At 30.5% G+C, this 26,225-nt stretch overlaps 1 protein-coding gene across 11 annotated transcripts in view; it reads right to left on the bottom strand.

Moving 5' to 3' along the window:
- The window catches only part of PMCA (plasma membrane calcium-transporting ATPase 3), a 60,553-nt gene that overhangs the window by 28,414 nt on the left and 5,914 nt on the right, over window positions 1-26,225 (bottom strand). For 8 of the 11 annotated variants that reach the window (XR_004690308.1, XM_035083479.1, XM_035083484.1 and 5 more), the window contains exons 3-5: window positions 17,581-17,737; window positions 372-645; window positions 80-280 (exon numbers count right to left, since the gene is read on the bottom strand). Coding sequence is in view for 10 of the 11 variants with exons in the window: in XM_035083479.1 (XP_034939370.1) it covers window positions 80-280; window positions 372-528 (358 nt within the window). In the remaining variant the exon portion in view is untranslated. Of the gene's footprint in view, window positions 1-79; window positions 281-371; window positions 646-1,056; window positions 1,352-4,872; window positions 6,027-17,567; window positions 17,738-26,225 lie in introns of those variants that run through there. The other 3 variants (XM_035083480.1, XM_035083483.1, XM_035083482.1) reach the window with 3 other exon arrangements.

Here is a 26,225-nt window from a genome sequence, read left to right as displayed (position 1 = left end):
TTTTTTTTCAGATCTATTGGAATTTAATTGATCAAAATAATTAATGTATAATCTAGATAGAAAAAATAAAGGTACTGACCCTCTTCAGATTCGTCATCTGCAGGGTGATAGAAGCTAAGACCTAATGAAATCAATGCAGCTATTTCAAGAATGATCAAAGTAACATCTTGTAGTGCTTCCCACACTAACGTGAGAAAAGTTTTTGGTGGTTTTGGAGGTATTAGGTTGGAACCAAACGTGTCTCGCCTATGTTGTAAATCTGCCGATGATCCACTAAGACCTATAATCAATAAAAATGACCTCCATTAATGCAGTCTTCTTGATGTTGATGGAGTAAATGACATGAATGAATAATGATGCAAGTTACTTACCATCGCTTGGCGAAGTGTACAACTTTTTGCATAATTCCTGTACACCACCGAGAGCGTTAATTTTGTTGACACCCTCTCGCCCTCGGTGTTCCATAAGCTCTCGGAGTTGCTTAAGAGTGATGCCATATTGGGCTGGCCGCCCGTCTATCGTCGCCATCTCTTCTCGTCCTTTCCTGGTTGGCCTCTGCCAACTCTACCTTACTTCTCTAAAGCCAAGGATCCAGGCTATTTTCTTTCAACTCCCTTGAGCTCCGAGAAGTCGGAAGTCCACAAGCTGAAAAATGTAGAAATATCCATTAACTCAAATCCCATTTGTAATAATTTTTATTTAATAACATCTATCAATCATTTTAAGTATAGTCATTTATGATTTTGATAAATATCAAAATAAATATGATACACTTGAGGTCGATACCGGCACCTAAGTAGATGCCTGGCTTCATAGGTTATGTTCACTATCTGTGCTCCAAAAATATAATATATGCTTATCCATGACTCATAATATCTTACAATATGATAATAGCACAGCTATTTATTGTCTGGTAGCAAGTTAATGACTTCTGTGAAGTTGAAATCATGTAATAAAACAATCATTTGACAAATAATAATAACATACAACCGGCACACCAGTAGTACGACTAGTACTTGCAGAAAATGTAATATTTTATTAAATTATTTCTTTTACCTTATATTTATAAATTATAATCACAACAGCGATATGAAAAAATGAAAAATTATGAAGATGATGGGCTTTTACGAGGGTGTAAATTCTGGCGGCATTCAGTTCCGCATGGTTAACCGGTCACTTTAGTAAGAAGATTGTTCTTGAACATACACAGTGATAGTTTATTGCAAATACACCCAAGGTACGCGTTTGCCTAAGCACATCTTGTTGTTGATGGCAATACTAATCATGTGAACAGTGAACAGTTATCGTGAGTTATCGTCTCGAATCTCGTACATAACATATACACGTACAGATCGTTAGTTCGCGTGGTTCAACTCACTCCCAATATATATGCGTTCATACACAGACAACATAGTTGATATTGCTGCCCTCTACGTGGGCGCGCGTAAAATACAAAATATTTTTAGAGAGGTCAAGAGAGTTTTACTTGAAGAATTTTCCTACAATTGCATGAATTTCATATACTATATTCTCACTATTTTTATTCGCTTAATTAATTCCACCACTTTAACATTGAAATGGATACGTAATATATTTGTGCGTCATTCAAGGTAATTTTTATATTTTCTATGATTACTAATGCACATTATGACGCACTTGGTGTATATATTGTATGATATATTCCTTATAAAATTACACAATAATAGAGACTTTTAAATTCCTCAGAGAGTCTCTTTTTAGACTGTAGATTTGACGAATATATATTTCATTAACAGTCTGTTAAATGTTGAAAAATAGAGTAAACTAAGGAAATAAAACTTTCCAAGTCTATAACTTTTTTTTCTATTTCTTTTACGTCACTTTCATTCATAATTCTATTTGTGAATTTTGTTCAATATTTCATCAAAGTCTCTAAGTATATGAAACCTTCAAATCATGATGGGAATTTTTATTGAAGAAGTTTGTGGAAAAAAGCACAATAATCAGCGTGATAATAAAACAAAAAGGTTACTGTAAAAATAAGTAAAGTAATGATAATGGTAATGACACTTAATGATAGCATCAATAATAATTTAGTATTCTTAGTTACTTTGTGTTTAAAAATATAAAAAAAAAACTACTTTGCAATATTTAAACTCACTGAAGAATTCTAACTAAATAACAGCAATTATTTATAATTTTTATATCCACGCAATAAGTTGATGAAGATGTAATTAAATGTTCACTCCACTTTTACTATAATGCACTAGAGTTTGTATCACTAAATATAATAAAATGTATAAAATAAAAAAACATGGAAATAAAATGTTTATTACAAGAGTAAAAATATGAAAATTTATGTGACTGAGGGGCGATAAGATTTTAGGGGAAGAGGAATGAATAATAATGAAAAATGTGAAAGAATAAGTAGTTGTAAACTTTATAAAAGGACTAGAAAAACACATTAAAAAAGGTGATCGGCTTATATGAAAGCTGCACGATTGCCAGCTGAGTAACTGGCAAGTAATGAGCGAGTGATAAGTGACGCGAGTGGACTGCAAAGAATAGAGGAAACCTCTTTTCATGTCTATAAAACCTGAAATCATCAGAGGAAAGGCTCTGCAATATCTACACGTATTTTATCCATTTGACCGAGATCTCAAACTATCGTGCTTCGATAATCTCCCCTCCTTCCACTTTAGATGCCACGTCTTCAAGTAACGACATTTCTCCTTCATCTTATCGACTATCTTCTCTTCCCCAAGTCAATCAGCACTCCACAGTCATTAAGACAAAAGATAAATAAATAGGAATTTACGTTGATGTACGTTTTTGAAATCATAAAAATGACTTGTGGGTATAAATCATGACTTTAATGACTCTAGTGAAAATGAATTGAGTTAAATAATAAGAAAACAGGTCGACTGACTAGTCACGTGTAAAGTCGATCAACAGAATACTTGGTTCAGTATTCAACGAGCGCAATGACACTTCCGGAGGTTATTATGAACGTGAGAGGATAGATGGGAACAACGAGGCAACGCACGCAAAACAGCTAAGAACAATTTGATAGACGGACGTGGGTCGACGACGCAAGTGATTTGGTGATACATTAGAAGATGGTATGAGTTGATGTTTGAATTGTTGTAATAGTCGAGCAGAGATTGGATATTTAGAGCACATGACATATGGAACTCTCATCATGAAATTCAATTAAAGTGCGAGCGAATGCGTTAGGTCAATTGAGTTATATATACCATAATAAATTTCATGACATTATTGAATAGTATGAAGTGTGTGTTATTAAATCATATATCACTTTTTTATTTGATAATCAATGAGTATTTTTAACATACTCTGAACGATGAAAAATCGGATTTATTTACTGGCATGCAATAAGTGAATTTCATGATGGAAATTTCTTTTTAGAAATAAATTGAATTGTCTTGTGAAAAATAAACTTCATTATAGTATTGGAGGACTATCTGGAGAGAATGGAAATGATGAATTACAATATTTAACTTGTTTTTTGATTCAAATTGATGCTATAGTTTTTTTTTTTTTTTGTTTAACAATGTTTTAAAGGTTTTTAATTCGTTTCCAAGTGTTGGTTGAATAAGTTAGCTCAATTAAATAAAAGAAAGAGGTAACAACTATTGATTTTTTTCTGTTTTTGAAAAATTTTTTTTTTTCTCAACGATTTATTTTTCTTAGGTAAATTTTTTAATTGCTTTTCAATTCTCTGACACTTTGAAGATTATTACCAAGTACTAAAGTTGAATGTATGCTGTCAGAAAATAAAATACGACAAACAATCGTAAAATTCAAAGAAAAACTTTTTTCTCTGCGTCATTGAATTTTCTTCAATTTATTTTAGCAACTTTTGAAATTTATTGCTTTAGGAAAAAATACTTGGAAGTTTTTTTCTTTTCACTGCTAATTCTGAATGAAGTTGAGAGATTTCTTTTGATAGTTAAATTCTTGAATGACAATATCACTTGTGTAAATAGATATAATAACATTAAAAATGTATGCGTCTGTGCGCAGAATCATAAAAATAGTAAGTTACATGAAGGAGGAAAGATTTTATTCTCAAACAAATTAAATCACATACAGGCGAATAAAATGTTTTGTCTTTCTCATCACATTTTGTCTCACCGACTTGACTTGTTACATTACACCTTATCGTCTAGATAGCGAGGCGCAAAATTAATTACTGCATAAATATATAAAAGCGACAGAGCAAATTTATCAGTACTTTGACGTCAATCGCGAGTAAAAATACACCAGAGAGTGACAATCTCGTATCTCTCACACTGTTTTAGGGTCTAGTTGGATGCCTTTTTTTCACTCTTTCGACAACTTTCAGTGTCATTAACCTAACCTTTAGATAAGACAAAAAAGTAACGGAAAAGCATAAAAAAAGATGTATTTTTGGTGGTGATGAAGTAAAGATGCAAAGCGCGAGAGGATAAAAAAAGGGCGCGACGAATTTGGGAACCGAATCATGTTTCACTTGAGAGGCAGAGTTGATGCTAGTCTTTGAGTGAGTTGAAGAAAAAGAGGAAGAGAAGAAAAGCCGGTGAATTTATCCCGGACTGCAGTAGAATTAGTTTGTCTCACTCTACTAAGCGAGTCTCGAGGTCTGGTGGTGGTGCTAGTACTCCCGAAATAATGTTTGGACGTAGAGTGAGGAAATTGTCGGCCCAGGCAAAAGAGCCACCCGAAGTTATCCACGTCTGCTCGACTACATCATCGCGGAGGTTACATAATAGCGGCTCTCAAGGCGTGCGTGGCCAGCAACGAAAGAATGACAAGTGAAAGAGAGATAAGGAATGAGAGTCCGAGGAGAGCTTTAAGGTCGAGGGAAGAAAAAGCTCGGAATATACTCACCGACGCTTATCGCGAGGCGTGTCCCGGGCTATGGCGATAACCTCGGTGGTCACGAGCAATGAAGCAGAATATAATAATTCCAATGTGACATACGTCGGCAGATCTGCGGCCGTGTGCCGCTGCCACTCTACGTTTCGATGTGCACTAAAAATAAAATCGGCTCTTCTGTAGCGCGTTTCCACGTTTGCCCCTCGTCTTCTTATTCCCCTCGGACCCCGCGTGCAGCTGATCACGCCTTGCTGTGTATAGCTCGAATCAAGACACGCACTAACACGCACATTTACACGCTGGCTTTTCTTCCTCCCGATAAACTCACACACCGATGCTAACTCCTCTTCCGCCTCCACCTTCCTCGCGTTTTCTCTTCTTCCGTTGCCACTTCCAACACCTCGGCCGCTCCTTCTGCCACCGTCCCTTGGACGCCCTCACGTTTTATACCGTGATCGACACATTTATCCACGTTTTCTCGATACACCTCCACTATTATCATCAACAACTATTACTGCACCAATGACTTCTTCGACTATTGCTACCTAACAGCTCCGGCAACCACCACCGGAGACTCAACAAACCAGCCACCACCAACACACCAACTTATATCTCTCCAACTGATCGAGTGTCTAACTAAATAACCAGTTAATGGTGAAATCCAAGTGCTTCACTAAACTATTATGTTCTCTAATGTCACATCAAATCCCATTCTTACAATACACTTTAGTATCAGAGAATACCACTTAACATTGCTGCCTTCTTCTCCTACACACTAACCCTTTTTTCCCTCTTTTTCAACTCGCACTAACCCACTTTCAGTAGCTGAAGTTACTGAAACTCTACTCTAAAGTAAACCTTCGTCTTCTCTCCACCTCTCTCAACTTTTCCACATTTCGTACGTCATAGCCTCGACCTTCGTTCCTGCTCTCTTATAATATTATCTCGATCGGTCACAGATTTCTGTTGGATCTTCTTCATTTATTGAACCCTTTGGAAAAATGTCCAATTAGTGTGTTTGTATACCACGGCCTGGAGGTGTAATGAGAGTCCAATAAGAGCCAACGAGAATTGTCCAACACGATGGCTCTATTACAGGCGAGGTCGTTGATGTCTCAACATAGATAACGATGTATACAACACTACGGCCTCTAACGGACTGGCGTTCTAACGGCTGCCAGAAGGAAGGCCGGGGTTCGCGCGCGTGCGCTCCATCTGCGCCCTTGCACCACCCTTGTCCGACCGACCCCTTTTCTACTTCATATCTCTCTCTTTCTCTCTCGCTCCTTCTTCTACAATCGACGTTAAGCTTCAAGTAGAGAGAGCTTCATTCTCGTCCATCCTCCTCTTCGAGAGCTTCTTTCTTTACCTTTCCGGACCCGAGTCAAATCCGCCGGAAACCCACGAGCTCTTGGTTCAATTGCAAGACAAGAACACCTGAAGATATGCATGCAGAGCATCTGACAATACTGCATCTTTATCTTTTTTCACTTGCCATCCAACCTTCTACAAGTCTTAAGGTCATTTTTTTGCACTTGGAATGAAAAGAATTCACTAAGGACATTTTTCGACGCTTATTCCAAGTGAGAGCTGCAGGTAGGCTTTTTAATTACATTCATATGCTCAACAATGTCACTTTGGAGTAAATAATGTGACATTTATGACGTGGGGTAGGTAATTTACGTTGATGTTGGGAAACTATTTCAATATTATTGGTCATTATAATAAACTTTTTCATAAATTTCATTACTTATTTTTAAAAATTTTTTTAATTATTTATAATTTATAATGAATTTTATAAAAAAAATTGTTTATATCACTGAACTATATTATTATTTTAATATTAAAATATTCTTTTTATTATCGTCATAAATTTGATCCCTTTCGTGATAAAAATATTTAGTAATAAACTATTTTACTGAGTACTTTATTAAAATTATTCTGATCGTGATAAAAACACTAAAAAATTCTGTTGACTCAAAAAATAAAAACAATAGAAATAATTATATTTACATCAAAATGATTACTATGTAATTATATTTCTTTTATTTCAATAAAAAAAGCTTTTTTAAATTTTTTTATCTGATATTTTTTAATTATATTACATTAAAATAACATATCTGAATAATAATTAATAATGGGCTTTTTAAAACTTTTTATAAGTATGCCGTAAGTTATTTGTGCAATTTAAAGCATGGGAAAATTAAACTCTTATTCAAAGAATAATTTTACAAGTAAGCATACTAATTAAACTTTCATTTCAATTAATATCCCTAGGATTTGTTTTTTTTTTGGTATAATAAAATTTATTTTTTGCTTCATTTATGATTTATTTATTCATTTATTTATTTAATGGAAAATATTTTATTAGAAAATTCAACGAAAAATCATCCATTTAAAAATAAATCCATGAAATCAAATATTACGACGATATAATTGATCAAACAAAAATATTTAGCAGTTCGTTTTGCAATGAGAATGTTGAAGTAAGGGTGCTAATTGCGTTAATACTCAATAATAGCACTTTATGTTAAATATTGTAACATTATTAAAGTAGTGTAGACTGAAGAGTGTATGTAAAAGTTGTTGAATAATTTCAAAGCGTTATAAAAGTGACTCCAACTTCCCTCTTGGGGGTTGATGAATACAAAGTTGTTGTTTGTTTCATGTATTAATATATATGTAGAGGCATCATTGGAGAAAAATTTAAGACAAGGGATGCAGTTTGCAATGGCGTTCAAACTACGGGTGGTAATCATGCTTTTATCGCGTTTTCCTCTGCATGGGTGATGATTTTATAGGCATGACGAGACAGGATTGAACGATGAGTCAATCTTGAAGCTGTGGTGCTATATACAAGCAATGGGCTGGGTCACGGGTGAGACTCTCGTTAGCATCAGATTTCCTATGAATAGCCTGATCGGATTATTAAGTCATTTTTACATCACCCAATGTGTAAAGTGTATTTATATATATATATTATTTTTTACACACTAGCTTTTTCAATGTCAGACAAGTGTTTTTACTCCAACAGCCAATAAAGAATGTGCTTTTTTCGTGGAATTTTAATCCAAGCTTTTCAGTTAAATTTTGTATAATTTTTTTTTTATACATGTTTATCAATTTATTTCTTTTAATAACATTAGATATTTTTTATTTGGATAAATATTTATATCAAATCATTATTTAGGTAAAAGTATGGATGAAAAAGACAACTCACAGGGTGTCTATTACTTTCCTCTGATACCGTAAATAGAAGTTGATAAAAGAAAATGATAGTAAAAAAAGAATGTACACTGAGAAAATAAGTTATTTTTAGTTGATGAACTTTATTAATTATTAATCAATGGTCTATTTAAAGATGGCGAAAAAAATTATTATTTATAATGTATAGTGTTATTATATCATCAAAAGAATTTTATAAAATTAATATCCACAATTTTTAATTAAAATTTTATCCAGGATTTAAAGTGAAATCATGAATAATTTAATCGTAATGCATCTCTATAAATGAGTTTTTTTATTTTCAATCATAAAAGGAAAAAAATTGGTCAACAATAAAAAATAGTTGATTAAATCTTTTAATAATTTGTAGTAAACTAAATATTAGTACAATAGATGATAAATCAAATTTGAATAAATTAGTTGTAGCTTTTTTTTAATGATACAAAGCTCTTTACTAGCATAGTGATTATACTCGTTAGACAATAATTATTTAATAAATTCACTTTACTTCTTGTTTAGACCCTTTTTATTTGACGTCTTTATGTATAACTATATACACCAATAATGATATTCAGTTCAACTCAACCGCGAATGCAAGTTTAATTCAGTTAGGAAATTCATGAAATTTTAATTACGTAAAGTAAAGATAGACACGTTTCGAGATTTTCAAGAGTCCTTGAGGTAAAAAAAGTTAGCAGAGCGCAAATAAGTGTCTATAAGTGATGAAAGAAAACGAAAGATATCAAATATAATGAATAAAACATTCCCTAAATTACATTTATTTGATGACTGACCCTTAAATAATACAATTATGTGTTTTAATATAAATATGTAATACAGTTCGAACAAGACATCGTTAAACTTGAAACTTTCTGATAAATTAAACTGAAAATGTCACGTTAGTTGGTGCGAAGCGACTGAATCTGGTATAGAACTTGATATAACTAGAACAACAATTGCATAATGTACGAGATTGTAGAGTATTGTTGTGGATTCGCGTATTTTACCGTAGGTTCTCGTCATAAGTCACAATGTAATATATATATACTGAATAAGCGCAAATAAATTGATGCGAGAAATTCCTAAAGTCAGCAAGTATATAGAAGCCTATTGTAACAAACACATTTGAACTCTTTAATAAATTTAATTACTAAACGAGGCCATTTCCTTTTCTAAATAAATTCAAAGAATAATCTTACATTGGACATTTATTTTTATATAATCACGAACTGGAAAAAATTTTTTAATTACGTTTATGTACTAGAATTACACAACAAAACTTGTATAAATAACATTTATTTTATAGTCTATTTATTTTATTATTTATCAGTGAAAAGAAATAAATTGTATCAAGTTTAAAAATAGCTTGTTTATAGAATGTTTAAATAAACTTTCTTTTATGTATATAATTAAAATACTACTTTTTTTAAATTAAACTTATTTATTATTGTAATAAATATTAAATTTTATGAAACAACTAAAAAATTTATTGGTCAAACTAATATTATGCTATAAAAACTTTAAAACTTTTAAGCAAAAATATAAACTAACTTTTCAAGTAAATTTTTTTTAAACTCAAAAGAACATTTTATAATAATCGTATACGAATAATAATAAATTTCATCAGTTATTAATCGTATAATGCGTGGTTGTGTTAAAAATAAGTGATGATTGATTGTGTAAAATTATATATCATCAAAAGTTCGAAAATTAATGAATAAAAGTCGCGATAAAGAACACGGAGTGAATTTTTTTACTAAATGTAAGTACAAAAAGTGACAAGTCCACGTTTCGAAGTTTTGAAGTAAAAATATTTCTATTCGATAGTTAATTTTGAGTTCTTGTAAGTTAACTCTTAATATTAAGGAGGAGTCTTAGTAAAATAATTACTTAAGACAACCCAAAATTTACTGTTAAACAGAAATATTTTTACTTCTAAACTTCGAAACGTGGACTTATCATTTTTTGTACTTGGATTTAGTAAAAAAAATTCTCTCCGTATATCAGTAATTTATTCAAACTTTATCGAATCATTTATGTAATATTCTTACAAATATTACCACCCAATAAGATTGATGTAATAATAATACATATCTACAGTGATACTGATTAAAGATACGAGTCTAAGGCGATGTTCGATAATGAAACACGAGACACTTTGGTTATACAACATTATAGCTGTGCTGGTCTTTATTGGAGAATAAGCTGAGCTTAGTAGACCAGGTGCATAATTAATCGAAATAGCATCTCTATTTGAGATAATACATCATATGAATTAATGAATTAATAGATAATACAAATGGAATGTTTATTATAATATTCACTACCATATTCTATTTATAAAATGAATGAATCCAAGCACAAGAGGGGAGAGAAAATAAAAAGAAGAAAAAAAGTAAAAAATTCAACAGTACAATATGAAAATGTAATTAGTTGTAAAGGCAGTGATTAATAACCCGTAGTTTTAGGTAAGATATTATCAATCATCTTAGCAGCAACTATCGATAAATGTTTTTCAGGCTTCTCAATCCCTTAAGAAATAATAAATTAATTTAGTAATCGCATAAATTGATTGATGATGAAACTCTTCCTTCCATCGGCTTTTTCACCTTGTCCTTCAAGTAGTTCGAGTCGTCGTAAAACGAGCCGTAGGGAGTAAAATCAGAATATATTAGGCAGACACATTAGTCTAGTATAGAGAAATGTAAAAGACACGCAAGCGCAGTCGGTTTCGATCGACGATGAAATGTTCGGGTGCTGCTTCGAGTGTCGACCTCTTAAAGCCCATTCCAGATAAACCCTGTGGCAAAAGTCAGCGTGGATGACTCTCCTCGTGAATGACGAAGACGAAGAGACTAGAGGTCAATCGAATTACAACCTTCTCAGTACATTCTGGTCGTTTTCAACCGCGATCCTGTTAGCTCTGACAATCGCGTGTGATATACACGATTTGCATGCTCGTGAATGATATTTATAACAACTTCTAATCCATCAAGTATTTCGATTGAATTTACCTAAATGGTAAATATTCTAGTGACTTCTACTCTATGTTATATCTATAAATATGCTGAGTAATAAGTTCATTGATTTGGGATTACTGGAAAATCATTTTTCTATTTTTAGTTAATTTCAATTACTAATCTCCTCTCTTATCATTTATTTATGTTTCCAGAAAAATATTATTTGTATGTGTACATAAAATTATTAGAAGTATTTTTTTTCTGATTTTATCGAAGTAGACTTGTTTAATAGATTGTTTACTTAATATATATGTTCTTAATTAATATTTTATGGTATTTTATTAACGATTAGATTTTTATGTTTATTGAATAATTAAGTATAAATAAACAATTAATTACAACAATATCAATAATTGTTTTACTTAGATGAACATTTTTAATATTCTTTTGAATAATAATTTATTATTGAGATGAGCTTGAAAAAATAAATCATTTTTCTGTGTATACTTTATGCTAACAAATTATAACAACATTGTTAATGCTTTAAAAACCTTGCTTAAGCAATTAAATGTTATTTTTGAAATGAGTCTGAATATTCACTTTAACATAAAAACAGGAAACTATTTTTTTGTTTTAAACGGTAACTGTTTTTATCAGTGCTAAAACAGTGACTTTAATAGAAAAAAAAAAAATCCATGAATAAAAATACATCTTTCAAGTGACTTCATTCAATAGAATCATATCAGTATTTTTCCTATTGTCCCTTTGCTAACAAAAAACAATTCATTTTTTCTCTTATCTGAGCATTCTATTGTGTCAATTAATTCAATCAATGTTCGTCCTTCTTCAAACCAATTTTATATCTATAAAAATGAATAATAAATCATAAATGCAACAACTTGATCGTAAATACATTCAAAATAAAATTATTTCATAGCATCAAGTGAATAAGAAAAAACTATTATTTTATAAAAATTTTCTAACATCTTTATTAAAGAGATTTGAATAAAATTTATTAAATCAACGGATTTTTTATCGGTATTTAATTAAAAATTCTTTATTTCTTCTAAGAACTTTTTCTTTTTCGTGAAAAACAAATTATCGAATTCATGTAATCAATAAACAACTTTTTATTCAAAAGAAAAAAAAAAAGAAAAATGTTTTAATGTATTACGAATTTTTTGTCGTTACTAAACAATCTATGCCATGAGTCATAAATTCAGTGACTCGGAATTATATTACTCAGTCTGAAGTGTTCTATTTTAAAAAAAAATCTATTACTAATCTTTATTATTATTACATTACAGTAAATATTAACTTACTTAATAATGTGTTAATGATTGTATGAAGAAAATGATTCAACAAATTCGTATTGCATATTTCACGCTTGAATTCATCTTATAGAGGATTGCATTTATCAATGACGTTCGAACAATGACGTCAGAGCTGTTATATTGCTGCTCGTAATGTTTGTTTCCAGCTAATGTTTGTACTCCCGTTAATTTACTCAATTTACATAAATATAAGTGACGCTGAATGACCCTTAAAATATTGACAATAGTTTTTGACGGAATGAATTGTGTGAGAATATTTTATTTTATTTAAGAAATTTATTTCAATTGAAGTTTTACGTATATGATAATTAAACTTAATATTCATGAGAATTTTTTTGTTACTTTAATTTAAGTTTTTTTTTTAAATAATAATATATCAATTGATGTTGCATTAATTAATTGTGAGATAAAAATTAGAAGATCAGTTTTTCTGGAATATTTTGTAACAATTAGAAGAAAACAAAATGACCAACTTTAGTTCATTTTATCGTTATTTCTTCTTTAGTACATTAATTCTCTTTTAAGCTCAAAGATTTAAAATTGCAATTCCAATAATGCATCAATTTACTCATACCCTATGCACGTTTTTCCAAGTCTACCAATTACTCGACTGAATATTTAATTAACTTTGGCATTCTTCCAAATATCATTTTTTGAATTAATAAAATTTATTTCTTTCACGTTTGTCAAGATGAAATGAGAACTTAAATAAATGTGTGCATATTTATTTAAAGGTAATTAAAAATTAAGCTAGCCTGATAATGCAGTCATATCACTTGGTTTGTTAGTCTCTTCATTAGTGGCTTCATTGCATTCGTAATACCAGTATAGCGGAAATTCATTGAGCTTCTATCTAATTCATGGATACCTATTTATTACATTTCCCTCATCATGCCCAGTTCATTTAGGTACAATTGGATTTTGGAGAATTCTAGAATTGTGTCTTACATCAGCATGTGAATAAATGAAATACAGAAAATTGAATTTCTATTTAGGATAAGCTTTTTGTAAATTCAGTCAAAGAAAAAGTAATAAAATGAACGAACATTGCTGTTGTTGATTCCAAATTGATGAATCAATAGTAATGATTTAATTATTGGAGTAATTAATAGGTGCGTTCTTTGAAATAATATACATTGGGGTGTTTCAAAAAGTGGCTTTTGATACCACTTGAATAACACATTGATGATATAAATATTTTTTATATAAATAATAATAATAATAATATTCATTTCTGCCACTCAATAATTTTAATTAAAACAATTAATTCTCTTCATTACTAACATTTCTTTCAAATTTTTTTCTATAGTTTAGTTATAAATAAATTTAAAAAGTTTATAGAGTTATCATTCTTCACTTAAATATGATAAATAAATAATTCTCTAACAACTACTTCCTGTCAATTCTATTGCATCTGACAGCATAAATTGTGCCAAACCTAGAGTTTCTATTACCAACAGAAATTACTAAGCTAAGTTTACAGCAAAGTTTATGAATAAAAAAAACAAAAAATTTCTAAGTAGTCAAAAACTGAGTTCTAAGAAGAACAAGCTTAAATAAAAAAAAAAATTATCATGAAATCCTTCTGATGGTTACTTTTAAATTTTCATTGTTATCTTGAGGGTTCAATTAAACTAACTTTACCTTGATTATTAAGTAAGAGTATTTTATCTTCAACTTTTCTTTTTTTGATAACAAAATAAAGAAATGAAGTTCAACGTTGAAAATCTAAAGCTGGTAATTGGACAAATGGAAATCCAATTTACATTATATCTCATAGATATATACATCACTGGTTCTTCTAGTTCAGCAATTCTCTCTCGGAAGTCATTGATTTATAGGATTGATCATTTGAAGATGTGTAGTTTAATTACGAAAGTCTTAATATAAACTAGAGTTATAAATATACTAATTATTTTATCAATAAAATGGGCAATTATATCGATAATATGTAGGCCAGGGAAAAAAATAAAATAACAAACAATCGAAAAGCTTTTATATCTTGACTGATGTCTCAGCTAATAAGAGGGTTGGAAATAATAGAAGAAGTGCTTTGTACCTTTTTTATATAAGACAATATTGGTCAGTAAATGAGATTATCGATAAAATAAAAATATATGAAAGAAAGTATTAAGAAGGGAAAGACGATGAAAAGGAGACGAGTCAGGAAAATATATACAAGAGTGTCTGGCTGGGATGGTCGGCTTTATCGATCGTCGAATCGTAGGCGCCACGTAGGCGATATACGAATAGAAGACCTATATCGCGAATTGCCTTCACGATCATACATAGTAGCAGTTTCATTTTCTTTTAACGTTTTTTTTTATCCTTTCATCTTTTAACTTGCACCACTACTACTTTTACTACCCTCTAAACCTCCTCGTTCCTGATTATTTTCCCCCGCCGGTATTCAGTCACGCAAGCAGGTGAAAAACACACCCTCCATGCTCAACATTTTCTAAAACACCCACATGTTTTCTCTATGAAACTCTTTTTGGTCGACACGACAAGTCACTTTCTTTCTCTTTCCATTTGACCCTCCCATCCGGTCAAAAAGCTGAGGCGTGTCTGATTAGTGACTTAGACTGGTCACGGAAATAAAACAATACTACCAATTCTATTTATGAAAATAAAAGAAATTTTTATTCTTTATAATCATAAGTATAGTTGAATATTAATCATGTTGAAGTCATGACAGAAATTGAGTGGACGGAAGGAATAATTCTTGGATATTTAGCACGTGATCGTTTACGTAGGCATGACTATAAGTGTGTTCTGTAAGATATTAAACATGTACGCAACAGGATTGAGTGAAGAGGAAATTTAAGACCACATATTACCAATAGATCTTCCTCTCTTACCTCTCCCTCTATCTATATATTAACTAACATCACAGATCAGCATCTTATACTTAGGGGAGGCGAATTATTTCTGGTGTCGTTTAAAATCATCCGTTGATTGTGTGTTTAGGATGAGAATAACAACACGTGGAGTTGATATACTGAGAACCACGTAAATTTTATAACAACATTTACTCCGTCAGTGGCAAACTTATGAGCAAACATTATCTATAGATGTATGTGTGTAACAACATATCAATATTTCCTGATATGTTAAATACATAATAATGTTTACAATTTAGTTTTTTTTTAAATTTATTGAAGGTACGTTTCAAAAAAGTGCATTTACCACCTTCAATATCAGGATGGAGTGAATAGAAAAAAACAATATTTACTTGACTTTGATGGTCCAGTGTAGATAAAATTGCCTGGCGGTCAATTCACTCTAATTTTCAACCTTTTAATTTCACTGGCTTCAACTTTTCACGCTTTGACAGTAGGTGTAATATTCATTTTGTGAATTATTATTGTCAGAAAAACGTTGACAAATAAATTTGTTTGGCAATACTGAAGTATGTAGCTGTGGAGATTTTTTTAGAAAATAAGTATAGATATGTGGACGCCAGTAGATGCGTTCCGTATTGATCGGACAGTGCACCTCGCGAGTTTCATCACCCCACCAAGTTCCTTCTCCTCTCTTTCTCACAGGCTTTCGGGACCAGATGGAATGATGATATCGGTTGTAGGAAATTGACTTCAGAATAAGGCATCAACATTTAGTACTAAAATTTACATTATGCTTTCTACTTCATAAAAATTGATAATGCTCTCATGAGAGTACAAAAATCTATATATTGGAGTTTTCAATTATTTTTTACTTATTCAAAACATCTAGGGGAAAAGAATTTTTGTGAATACTCTCCCAATTGATTTTTCTTGTCGGAAATTATTTAATCTGTGAAAGAGTTCAATAGTTTTCAAATACTCTACATAACCAGAGAATGATTTGACCGATTTTGATAAAAATTTAAGTGACCTCGAAAGACATCGATTGACCCTTTAGTGGCTGAAATCGGTCGAACTATTCTTAATACATTGTTGTGCAGGGTTTCACTGTATGTAAACAATTTTTGATCACTGATATGTATCTCGAAAGCAGTTTGACCGATTTTCATGCTAAATCACATCCTCGATATAACCCTACATCTAGTCGTTTTTGGTTAAATTTTGAGATTAATCGATTAAATAATTTCCGTTAAAAAAATTGGCTATCATTTCTGAGAAATGACTTTATTGATTGAGCTAAAAATTTAGCCTAGCAAGATAGAATTTGAGATGCAGTGAAAAGGAAATTTCGAATCAAAATTAGTCAAACTATTCTTGGCATTTTATCGATAAAGAGTTCTTGAAAAAAAATATTTAATATCTCAAGCTCTTTATTTTAAAAGATGATTAAATCATAATTATCGGATTCATTTAATCTTTATTCATAAATAATTTCTATTTTAAAATGACTTTTATCAATAATATTCAGAATAATGTTGATAAAGAACAAAATAAACCATTATAAAATAAATTATGAAAAATATATTTCCATTTATATATCACAATGTGGAAATTGAAAGATAAAATTTATAACTCTAGAATGGTCTTGCGTGCTATTCAAGAGCGATAATGAGAAGGTCGAGGGTGAGTTTGGACATATGATTTTACATAATGAAACGTGGTATCTAGCGTAAGACTACCTATATAGGGAAGGAATAGAGTTCCCGTAACCTAGTTATCCGGACGAAAGAGCATACACAACGATAGAGTCTAGTTAGCTTGATATAGTTGAGTAACTGGGACGTCGCGAAATTGGGTAGTTCGACTGGCTGCTACTGCTGGTATCATCGACACATTCCTGACAACTTCAAGGAACAAAGAAATAGAGAACAAGAGAGAGAGAGAGAGAAAGAGAAGACACATACAGAAAGCACAAATTAAATCCCATTGCGCTTGAGTAAATGTATTTTTTTTGTTGCTTCAGAAGAATCAATGCTGAATACTCGAGAGTTTGTCAAGAGATAAAAAGAAATAGGAAAAAGAGGATTAAAAAGCCAGACTGATTGTATCACTTTTTGACGATCTTTTCAACGAGCTCTCGTACAATCTTGTACCCTGGAATTCGATTAACTCGAATCGATTATCCAATTATCTTATGTTCTGTAGCATACATTTTACTCATTGCTAGTATGTACACACATCGACCCAATACATCAATTCACATCGTCATGAATCTAACGAATAAGCCTATTATAAGATAATAAATATGCGAACATGTTGATACTTCTACATAAATATGTTACCTGCTAAATTTACCTGCCAGTCGTGAATCACGGGTTCTACCGCATATTATCCTCGAGTGGCTCCTCCTGGTATCGGGTATTTCCGATTTCGACTTCACTCCGCGAAGCATGCGATGTGATAATTCGAGGTTACGTCCAAAAGACTCACGCTGGATGACTGGTACGATAGCCTGTAAAATAAACAATCATTAAAGCACTGTACCAAATCAAAATATTTTTTTTCATAATGCTTTAAAGCTAGCACACCAATGCGTAAGAATACTGACGCAATGCGTCCGCAGTGTACATATATAAACTATATATATATATATATATATATTATGTGGGTATGTATGAACGCACATATGTATGATATTATGAAGGCATTAAATACGGGATGAAGAGTGAGGAGATAAAAGAGTTTGCCAAGAAAGCTACCGATTACCTTGTGCCAACATGAGAGCGAACGAGCGTCTAGGCGAAGCTCAATTTAAATACGTAGATATAACGGGGTGCACGAAAATAAGTCGTCCTCGGTGGAAACATTCGCGCGAGACGCCGCCAACGTGGGCGAGTTCCAGAGATGATAATGTGCTTAATAGAAATAATAAATAAAAGAATTTTTAAATTATTCCGTTGTTATTATTTAAATTCATTGTCATGTTCGAGAAAAAATTTCTAATTGAGATGAATGTATGTACATTATAAATGAATATTACTCCACAAAATTGAAAGCCTGAGGGATTAAAATTAGATGAAATGTTCCCCTCGCTGATGCCGTACTACTTGCGAATATCTATAGACCAATGGGAGCATTATGCGTTTATTAAATATCACAAAAGTCCTTTCACATCATTTTCAATTATTTCTCCTTTATGCCAATTTTTTGTCTTTCTTGTGTCAAGAATTATTTTTAAACATTAAATTTATTATGTTTTATGTGTCATTGTAGTAATTGTTGGTACCGATATATATTTTAAAGTCGTTTCACCTGTGTTTGCACATTCTTTGCTCCTTCATCACAGTCGTGATCAGCTTTTTGGTACGAACGCAACTATGCAGACATGCCCACGTGTTTCCAGCAAAAATAGCTACTTGCGAATGAAGAAAGTGTGTAGGGAGGTAACACATTGAGAGAAGAGGTGAAGAAAGAGTGAGAAAGAATGATTTTAGAAGAAACTCAACGACAAATCTAGTATACCTAACCATGTAGGCTGTTCAACGATTTGCAACTTTCCTTACTTATATACATCACGTTTCACTCACACTCGACCCACACGAAAAACTTTGTCAAACCTGAGGAAAGTTTGTGCCCGAAGCGACGAGTAACCAAGTATTGAACTCAAGAAAATCGACGTGACATTTGCCCTACAGATTCTTAGACACTTGGGAAATTTTTATTTTTATATCTTGTAACCAACATTTTACTTCAATCATTCAGTTCTAGATGTGATCAAAGTTGTTTACTTACATCAAGAACAAAATTTACAGAAGATTTTACTGGTTTTTAAACTCAAAACTTTTTTTTTTTTTTTTTAATCATAAAGTTTTTTCCACATGCTACCGTTGATGTAAAAAAAATTGGTAAATCATTTTTTTTCCAACAAATAAATCTGTATTAAATATTGATTGCTTGGAATACCAAACAGTGGAGTGGATTAAAAAAAATATATATTGCTGATGTAAATGAACAATTTTTATTCAAAAACAATTCAAAAAGTGTTTACTTTGATTGGTAATATAAATAAAATTTAATTATTCATTGGAACAAATAAGAGTACTGGTGATTTATTTTTTTCTATACATATTTTTGAATATTGCATATGTTAACGATCATTTTTGCTAATTCACTAGGTAATTTAGCGATGCTTGTTAAATGTCAACAATATCTATTCATAGTCAAGTTTGTAGTAATATTATCCTTGGTTACAGTTATTATTCATAATAACAGTATGCTGAGCTATATGTTGAAATAGTATTCATAATAAAATTGCATAGTTTACATCATTATAAATAATACAGTGTATGTAACATGAGAAAAAATATGTTACAGCTGAACACAAGCTGTGGCAGCAATGAGAGAAGCTAATATACGATCTTAAATCATTAATAAATAGGGGGAACTAATTTTTAGGATTTTTTAAAGACATGAGGCATTGTTGGAGTGACTAGACCAATAGGGACATCACCTAGAAAATGGACAAATGATTAAAACTAAAAATAAAATTGCACTAAAATATTTTTTATCCTTTCAAGCAAAGTCTGGTTGATTAAAAATAAAGATTAAATTTTTTTTAATAATATTTAATGTTTATTTTTTGTTCATCTTTAGAACTGTATTGTCCATCTATTGGAGTATGCTCCATGTCATCTGAATAATTAGTGATCGGTTGATTTCGAAGCAGACAAAGTACTAGTATTTTGTTTCTACTATTTTCTAATGCATCTTTAAAATGTTTACCTGAAATTGCCTTTTGATCTGAACCTTTAAACTTTTTCGACAAAATTGATTGTATTTATTGGATTTGGAGGACATTTCTAAGGGTTGTTTTGGGCGCAAATGAAATAGTAGATTAATTCTGCTATTATTTTAACACTATGATTAATGATTCACCTTAATTTTGAACTCGAGTAAACGTCTTGATTGTCTATTTAAACAATTGAATAAAAATACTATTATGTAAAGCATAGTTGGATTTACTTTGGCATCAAGGAAAAAGAAATAGAGGTAATAAATTGAAATTTCAAATAAGACTTCTAATTGTGTAATAAAATTTCCTCGCTTCTTATTAAAACTTCATCAAGAAATTCCTACAATTAATTTTTCATGAAAAACAATCTATTTTCTCTTGCATTCTTAACAAAACTATTTATTATTAAACATCAAATATTTCTTTAGCGAAAAAAAAACGTGAACTAAAATTTAAGTATTGCTTTTTTTTGATAAATAAAAGTATTTAAAATTAATCAAAATAATCCAACCATTTTTTTTTTAACCAATAACTTAAAAATACTTTACATAACTTTTTTAAAAAAAATATTTCAAACTTACTTTACTCAATCAATGAGTTTTCTTTACTTTTTCCGAATCAACTTAAATGTAATTAATTAGATTAATTAACTTATTTGATCATTTGAAAAGCACAATCATGTTATATTAGCAAAACCGACGTATTTCTATTCTAAAAAAAATTTACCCTTGAAAAAATCAACAAAAAAAAATTCATTTTTATTTGAACCGATTTATCATCTAAATGTGAGCCAGATATTCCATGAATTTCATTGAATTCTACTCTATTCCAGTCTCTTCTAAAATAAAAATTCAGACCTTTTTTCAACGTAAAAATAGTTCGCTCGAACAAAAGAATATTCCTTTACGACGGATAAATTGTTTTTTCGTTCAAATTGAATCGATTGTTGAATGTATTAACTGTCAATTATTTAAAAATACAGGCAAGTTATTGTTGTAGAACGAATCGTCAATATTATTACTCATTGGGTGCTTTATTTAGTTATTTCCGCAGCTTTGACGGGAAGAAAGCTTTGACCCCGTCCTATATGCGATCGTATGTCGTACAGACGCACTTTATGTAGATTTCAACATCATATTCTCTGATAAAAAGTTCAATTGGATTATGTGAAACTGAGATGTAGGTAGTTAATACTTATATTAACTCCTAGAATACGTTCACAATTCGATATGGAGTCTTGCTTTTACACAGAGAACATATGGTAATATAATGTACAATTGTGTATTAAATACAGGAGATATTATAAGTATCATATTCTTATATCATATCAGAGATATAAAAGAATAAAAAAAATAGAAAGTAAAGTAGGTAAAAGGTTTCGTGAATAGAAAAAAATTGTGTGCTTTATCATGATAATTGACATTGATATCATTCATTTTTTTTTTTTTCTTTTTCAAAATTTAATTTTATAAGCAACAGCAAAGAACATGATTTAACATGGATGTATATTTTTAACAACAATTTTCCATTTGAAAAAATAGATTTAAGGTTAATGACTGGGATAATTAATCTGTCTTCATTTCTGACCTCTTCAGCTTTTGTTAATTATCATAATAGCTATTTTCAACAAGTGGTCAAATAACTGATGAATATAAGTAGAATGACGTATGCAGCTGGTTAATATTACATCAAAAAAAAACTACACCACAAAATTCTATTAATGTTAAAAAAAAAAAAAAATATCTTGATGCAACAGATCGGAGTGATGTTTTTGCAAAAGTCTTAATTATGTCTAAGCCGGTTGAGAGAAATCTGTAGGATGTAATTTTTACTTCACTCACGATAAACACCTACTGCAAAATGATTTTATAATTCTTAAATCTTGCATAATATTCTGTAGTTAATATTTTTGAAGTTGAAAGAATGAAAAACTATGTCACAGATTTTTATTTTACTGCAAATTTAAGTGTTTTTATCAAACGTTTTAAAAATAAAACACTTTATGGATTTTATTTTAAAATGTTTAGTAATAATGTGAGATTTTCTCTGTATCAGCTAACTTGATTGCATTTTTTTTTGTAAACATAACACAATTAAGACTGTTACCTTCAATCTGTTACGAAAATAAAATATTATTTACTGAACATATCAATCTTCAGATTCAGTTATTGAACACTTTTAAAAAAATCAATATTCAAAAAAAATTGTTACTAATTATACTATTACTTTGTTTTCTTTTAAAAAATGTAATTCTATTTTTTAAAATGATGTACAACATTTTACGATGTGATGTAATCATCAATTAAGACTCTTAAAAAAATAATTTTCAGTAATTGAAAGTTATTTTTTTGGTTAATTAAATAAAATAATATTTTGAGTTATAGAATGTCATTTGGGAACCTTGAAATGTCAGAAACTAGGTCATTTACCTTACTTAACTAACGACACTCTAGTTAATTACAAAAGCCCATTTTCAAGGGAAAACATATGTTATACAAATAAAATTTATCAACACACATTTCGATAGCACCAAGTGTACGTAAAAGTAGGAAATTTGATTGGTCATAAATAACAATTTCACATGAATTATAAACAAACATACACTCCTGATATTAATTCTACTAATTCGCGAAGCACTGAAATAGAAAGAATATCACAATAATAAAAAATTTTTAATGACGAATATAAAATGTATATTTAAATTTTTAATAAAAGTTCATGATTCAAGCATTGCAAATGAACAAGAATCAATTGGGACATGAGTAAAATAATGTTGATTATAAAAATGACGATAATAAAAAAAAACAAAAATCTATAAAATAATAAAATAAAAAGGCAAGATTTATAAATAAAAATTTTTTTCAAACACCCAACTGCTTCATCATCATAAAATGTGATTTACATAAAATCAATGATAGACTTATGTTTGTCATAAATGACGTCGTTTATTTGGAAGAACTATTAAGAAGCAGACACCATACATACAGATGTAAGTACATATCAGGCTATAAGTGACGGAGAGACACGAACTCGATACTCGATTACTTCCTTACTACGGGATTGCTGACGCATAGTCGACACCATCATATCAGGAAGGCGGTCTCGTTCATGAGTGGCATAATAACGTCATCGGTTTAACAAATCGATTACTGAGTCGATTGAATGGTCGAATTGAGGTTGAAAAACCATCTTGTTTTTATTGTAAACCTCAATTCAAGCATTACTTTTAAATAGATATGTGATTTCCTTTGCGAAGAGGAGAGAATAGATGAAGAGGAGAACCATCAGATCTACAGATAGACCTCAGGTTCAGAGCTGAATCAATGACGCAACGACCTTGGTGGTCGCTATGAGAGATATATACATGTATACTTTCTCGTGCGAGCATTGCCATTACAAACAACCGTATACCACCCGCGTTCCAACGCATGCGTTTTCTGCGTCCGTTTTTACATTAATAAAGCAACAAATATGCCGCCAGTAGAATTTATTTTACACATGACGTTAGTTGAGAAAAAAAGTCATTTTCATGGTATTAAACATGCAGATGAGGACGTGATTTTAAAATTTATTGGACTACTACAATAGACTTTGGAGCTCAAAAAAAAAATATATGGAATTGGATGTGTGGACGATAAAGTTATTTAAACTGTGATTGAGTCTCGATCTGATATTTTTCACGTCCTTGTTCTACATTTCTAAAGCCTCTGTGTTGTATGTTCGTGTCAGCTAATCCTTACATCGATGAAGGCAAAAAAGAATTGGGGTGAATGAGTGATAAAAAAAAATTAACGAGTACACCCAGGAGATTACGAACATTTGCGGAAATATAATCGTGCGGGGGATAGAATAGTACTGGTGTGAAAGAGACACATTTTTCAAAGGTTGAGTCAAGTCAGAAAATATTTGAATTTTAATCAATAAAAATATAAAACCTATTTTCTTTTTTTTTGTCATCTTCTATATCTACAAGCACGTTTCATTGCATGTATTTGAAGCACTTTTTTCAGTTAAATGAATTCAATTGTGATTTTATTTAGATAATATTGTTTTCTATATTAGAATCATATAAGATTATTAGTAAATTACATTGATTAAGGATTTGTACTTATGGTAATTTGTAACCTGTAAGTCTTCATAAATAAAATTGATCTTTTTTAGTTCAATTGATTTTCTTTTCTAAGAAAAGTAGTTTTATAAAAATTTCGAAGCTACTTTTTATTGATATTCATTTATTTATAGTAACTATATAAGTGACTGTAAGAGGGTTATCAAGTTTTTAAGGTAAATTTAAAGCATCTGATTCTGTTATAAATGATATTAATAAGTCAAGACACGTATTTCTTTTGAACTTCTTGTTGAACTCCATTCAATATTATAAGTGTCATTTGTTGTTTTATCTACCTAAAGTAGAAAATAAATTCAAGAGTTATTTTTACTAAATCATAAGAGACTAGACGGTGTATGTTTTTTTTTACTCGAATACTGTTGACTGGAATTTTTGAAATACTTATAAGAACTAGAAGCAGATGTTGATGAAAAGAATAATTTATCCTAATTTTATTTTTATATTGAAAATTCACTCGATAATATGAATATGATTTGCTTAGACAATGAATGACATGAATTTACAATTTATTTTAGAAATTTATTTGTATAAAAATGAAATCTCTTATTAATATAACAGACATTTAATTTCTCTATTTTTATTAAAAACATTTTTATTTATACTCAATTAAATATATAATGATAAAATGGAATATTATTGATTATTATCAATAATTGTTTCAATAAATAGATTTTTTTCAGTATACTTTAGTGAAGCTCCAAAAAAATCTTGGCTGTTTTCACTTTTTACATAGAAATAAAGTGCTTCTTCATTCGATTACATACATTAATTAATTAACAGTCTGATTCTGACCTGAAAAATTCACTCTCTTCATCTCAAAATATTTTAACAACAAAACATCTCTACTAACACACTAGCTATAAATAAAATAATAGTTAATCAAAGGGGGGAAAAGGAAATAAAAAAAAAAAGTTTCTTTAAGTCTTATTAGGTTATAAAATTTTGAAGAATGCAGTTACGCTCCCCTAATGAAATGTCCCTCTCAAGCCATTCTCCCTCTGTAAGAATTGATATATGATGATAGGAAACTCAGCACAAATCTAATAACACATTTTATCCTAGAAAAAACTAAAGTAAAAAATTTTTATGTGAAACAATTCTTTATGTTTAATTTAATGCAAGTCATAAAAATAAAAGATATCTATTGATTTATCCGCATAAAAATAATGACTTGCGGAAATTTTAAATTTTTTACAAGACACACGCAGTAAGATTGAGTTGATAAGAGATGAGGGTGATTTCGTACACTTAAGTAGACATTGGATATAGGACGAGCCTCGACGGCGACGATGATGAGGGTAGAAAGAAGAACACCGACGGCGCCAGCATCGAACGGTTCGTCAGGACATAACATAACATGGATAAGGTGAAATCGAGGGTAGAAACAAGTGAACACACAAAAGAAAAATAAAAACCCTAAGCCTGAGGGGAGGTAATTTTTTGTCATCCAGTCTCCTGCATGTGTATTTACAATGATTGAATCATCGTGATGTCTTTCTTCAAGTCTATTATATATCGAGAAAAAAAGTAGAACAATCAACAATGATATCTATAAATAGATTCTATTTATTTATTTCTTATTTGCTTACAAAATAAATCCTTGATTTTTTTTTTCTAAAATAAAGAAGGAAATCTTACATCTCAGTGCCCTTATGTGTTTCATTATGGATCACTTCTCCCGGCTTTTTACTGCCGTTTCTGAGATTTTTATTACCCTTTTTCGCCATTTGCATCGTAAAGTTATTTTCTTAAAATCATCTCGATGAATTTATACCCACACAAGAGCTATTTCTTTTGCATTAGAAAGCGGTGAAAAAGAGATAGGAAAAAAGAGTTGGACTTAAAGAAAAAAAAAATGATTTAATTTCCCTTTGATGTCTATACGCATATATATATTATTCTGCAGTGACATGATATTGCGCGCGCAGTGAAACTATGACGTAATAGTCGCACGAGTACGAAGGGATGAGAGTAAGAATCAGCGCACGCTCTGCAGCAACGTCGTGTCTGACGTCATTGAATCGTCACCGTCTTCGAGTCTCAAGGGATGAAATATATAAGAGAAGATTGATGTACGTA

This window comes from Chelonus insularis, unplaced genomic scaffold (assembly GCF_013357705.1).
Source record: "Chelonus insularis isolate UGA/USDA-ARS -01 unplaced genomic scaffold, ASM1335770v1 contig_358_pilon, whole genome shotgun sequence".
Taxonomy (NCBI): Eukaryota; Metazoa; Arthropoda; class Insecta; order Hymenoptera; family Braconidae; genus Chelonus; species Chelonus insularis.
This window is presented reverse-complemented; position numbering and strand designations above follow the sequence as displayed.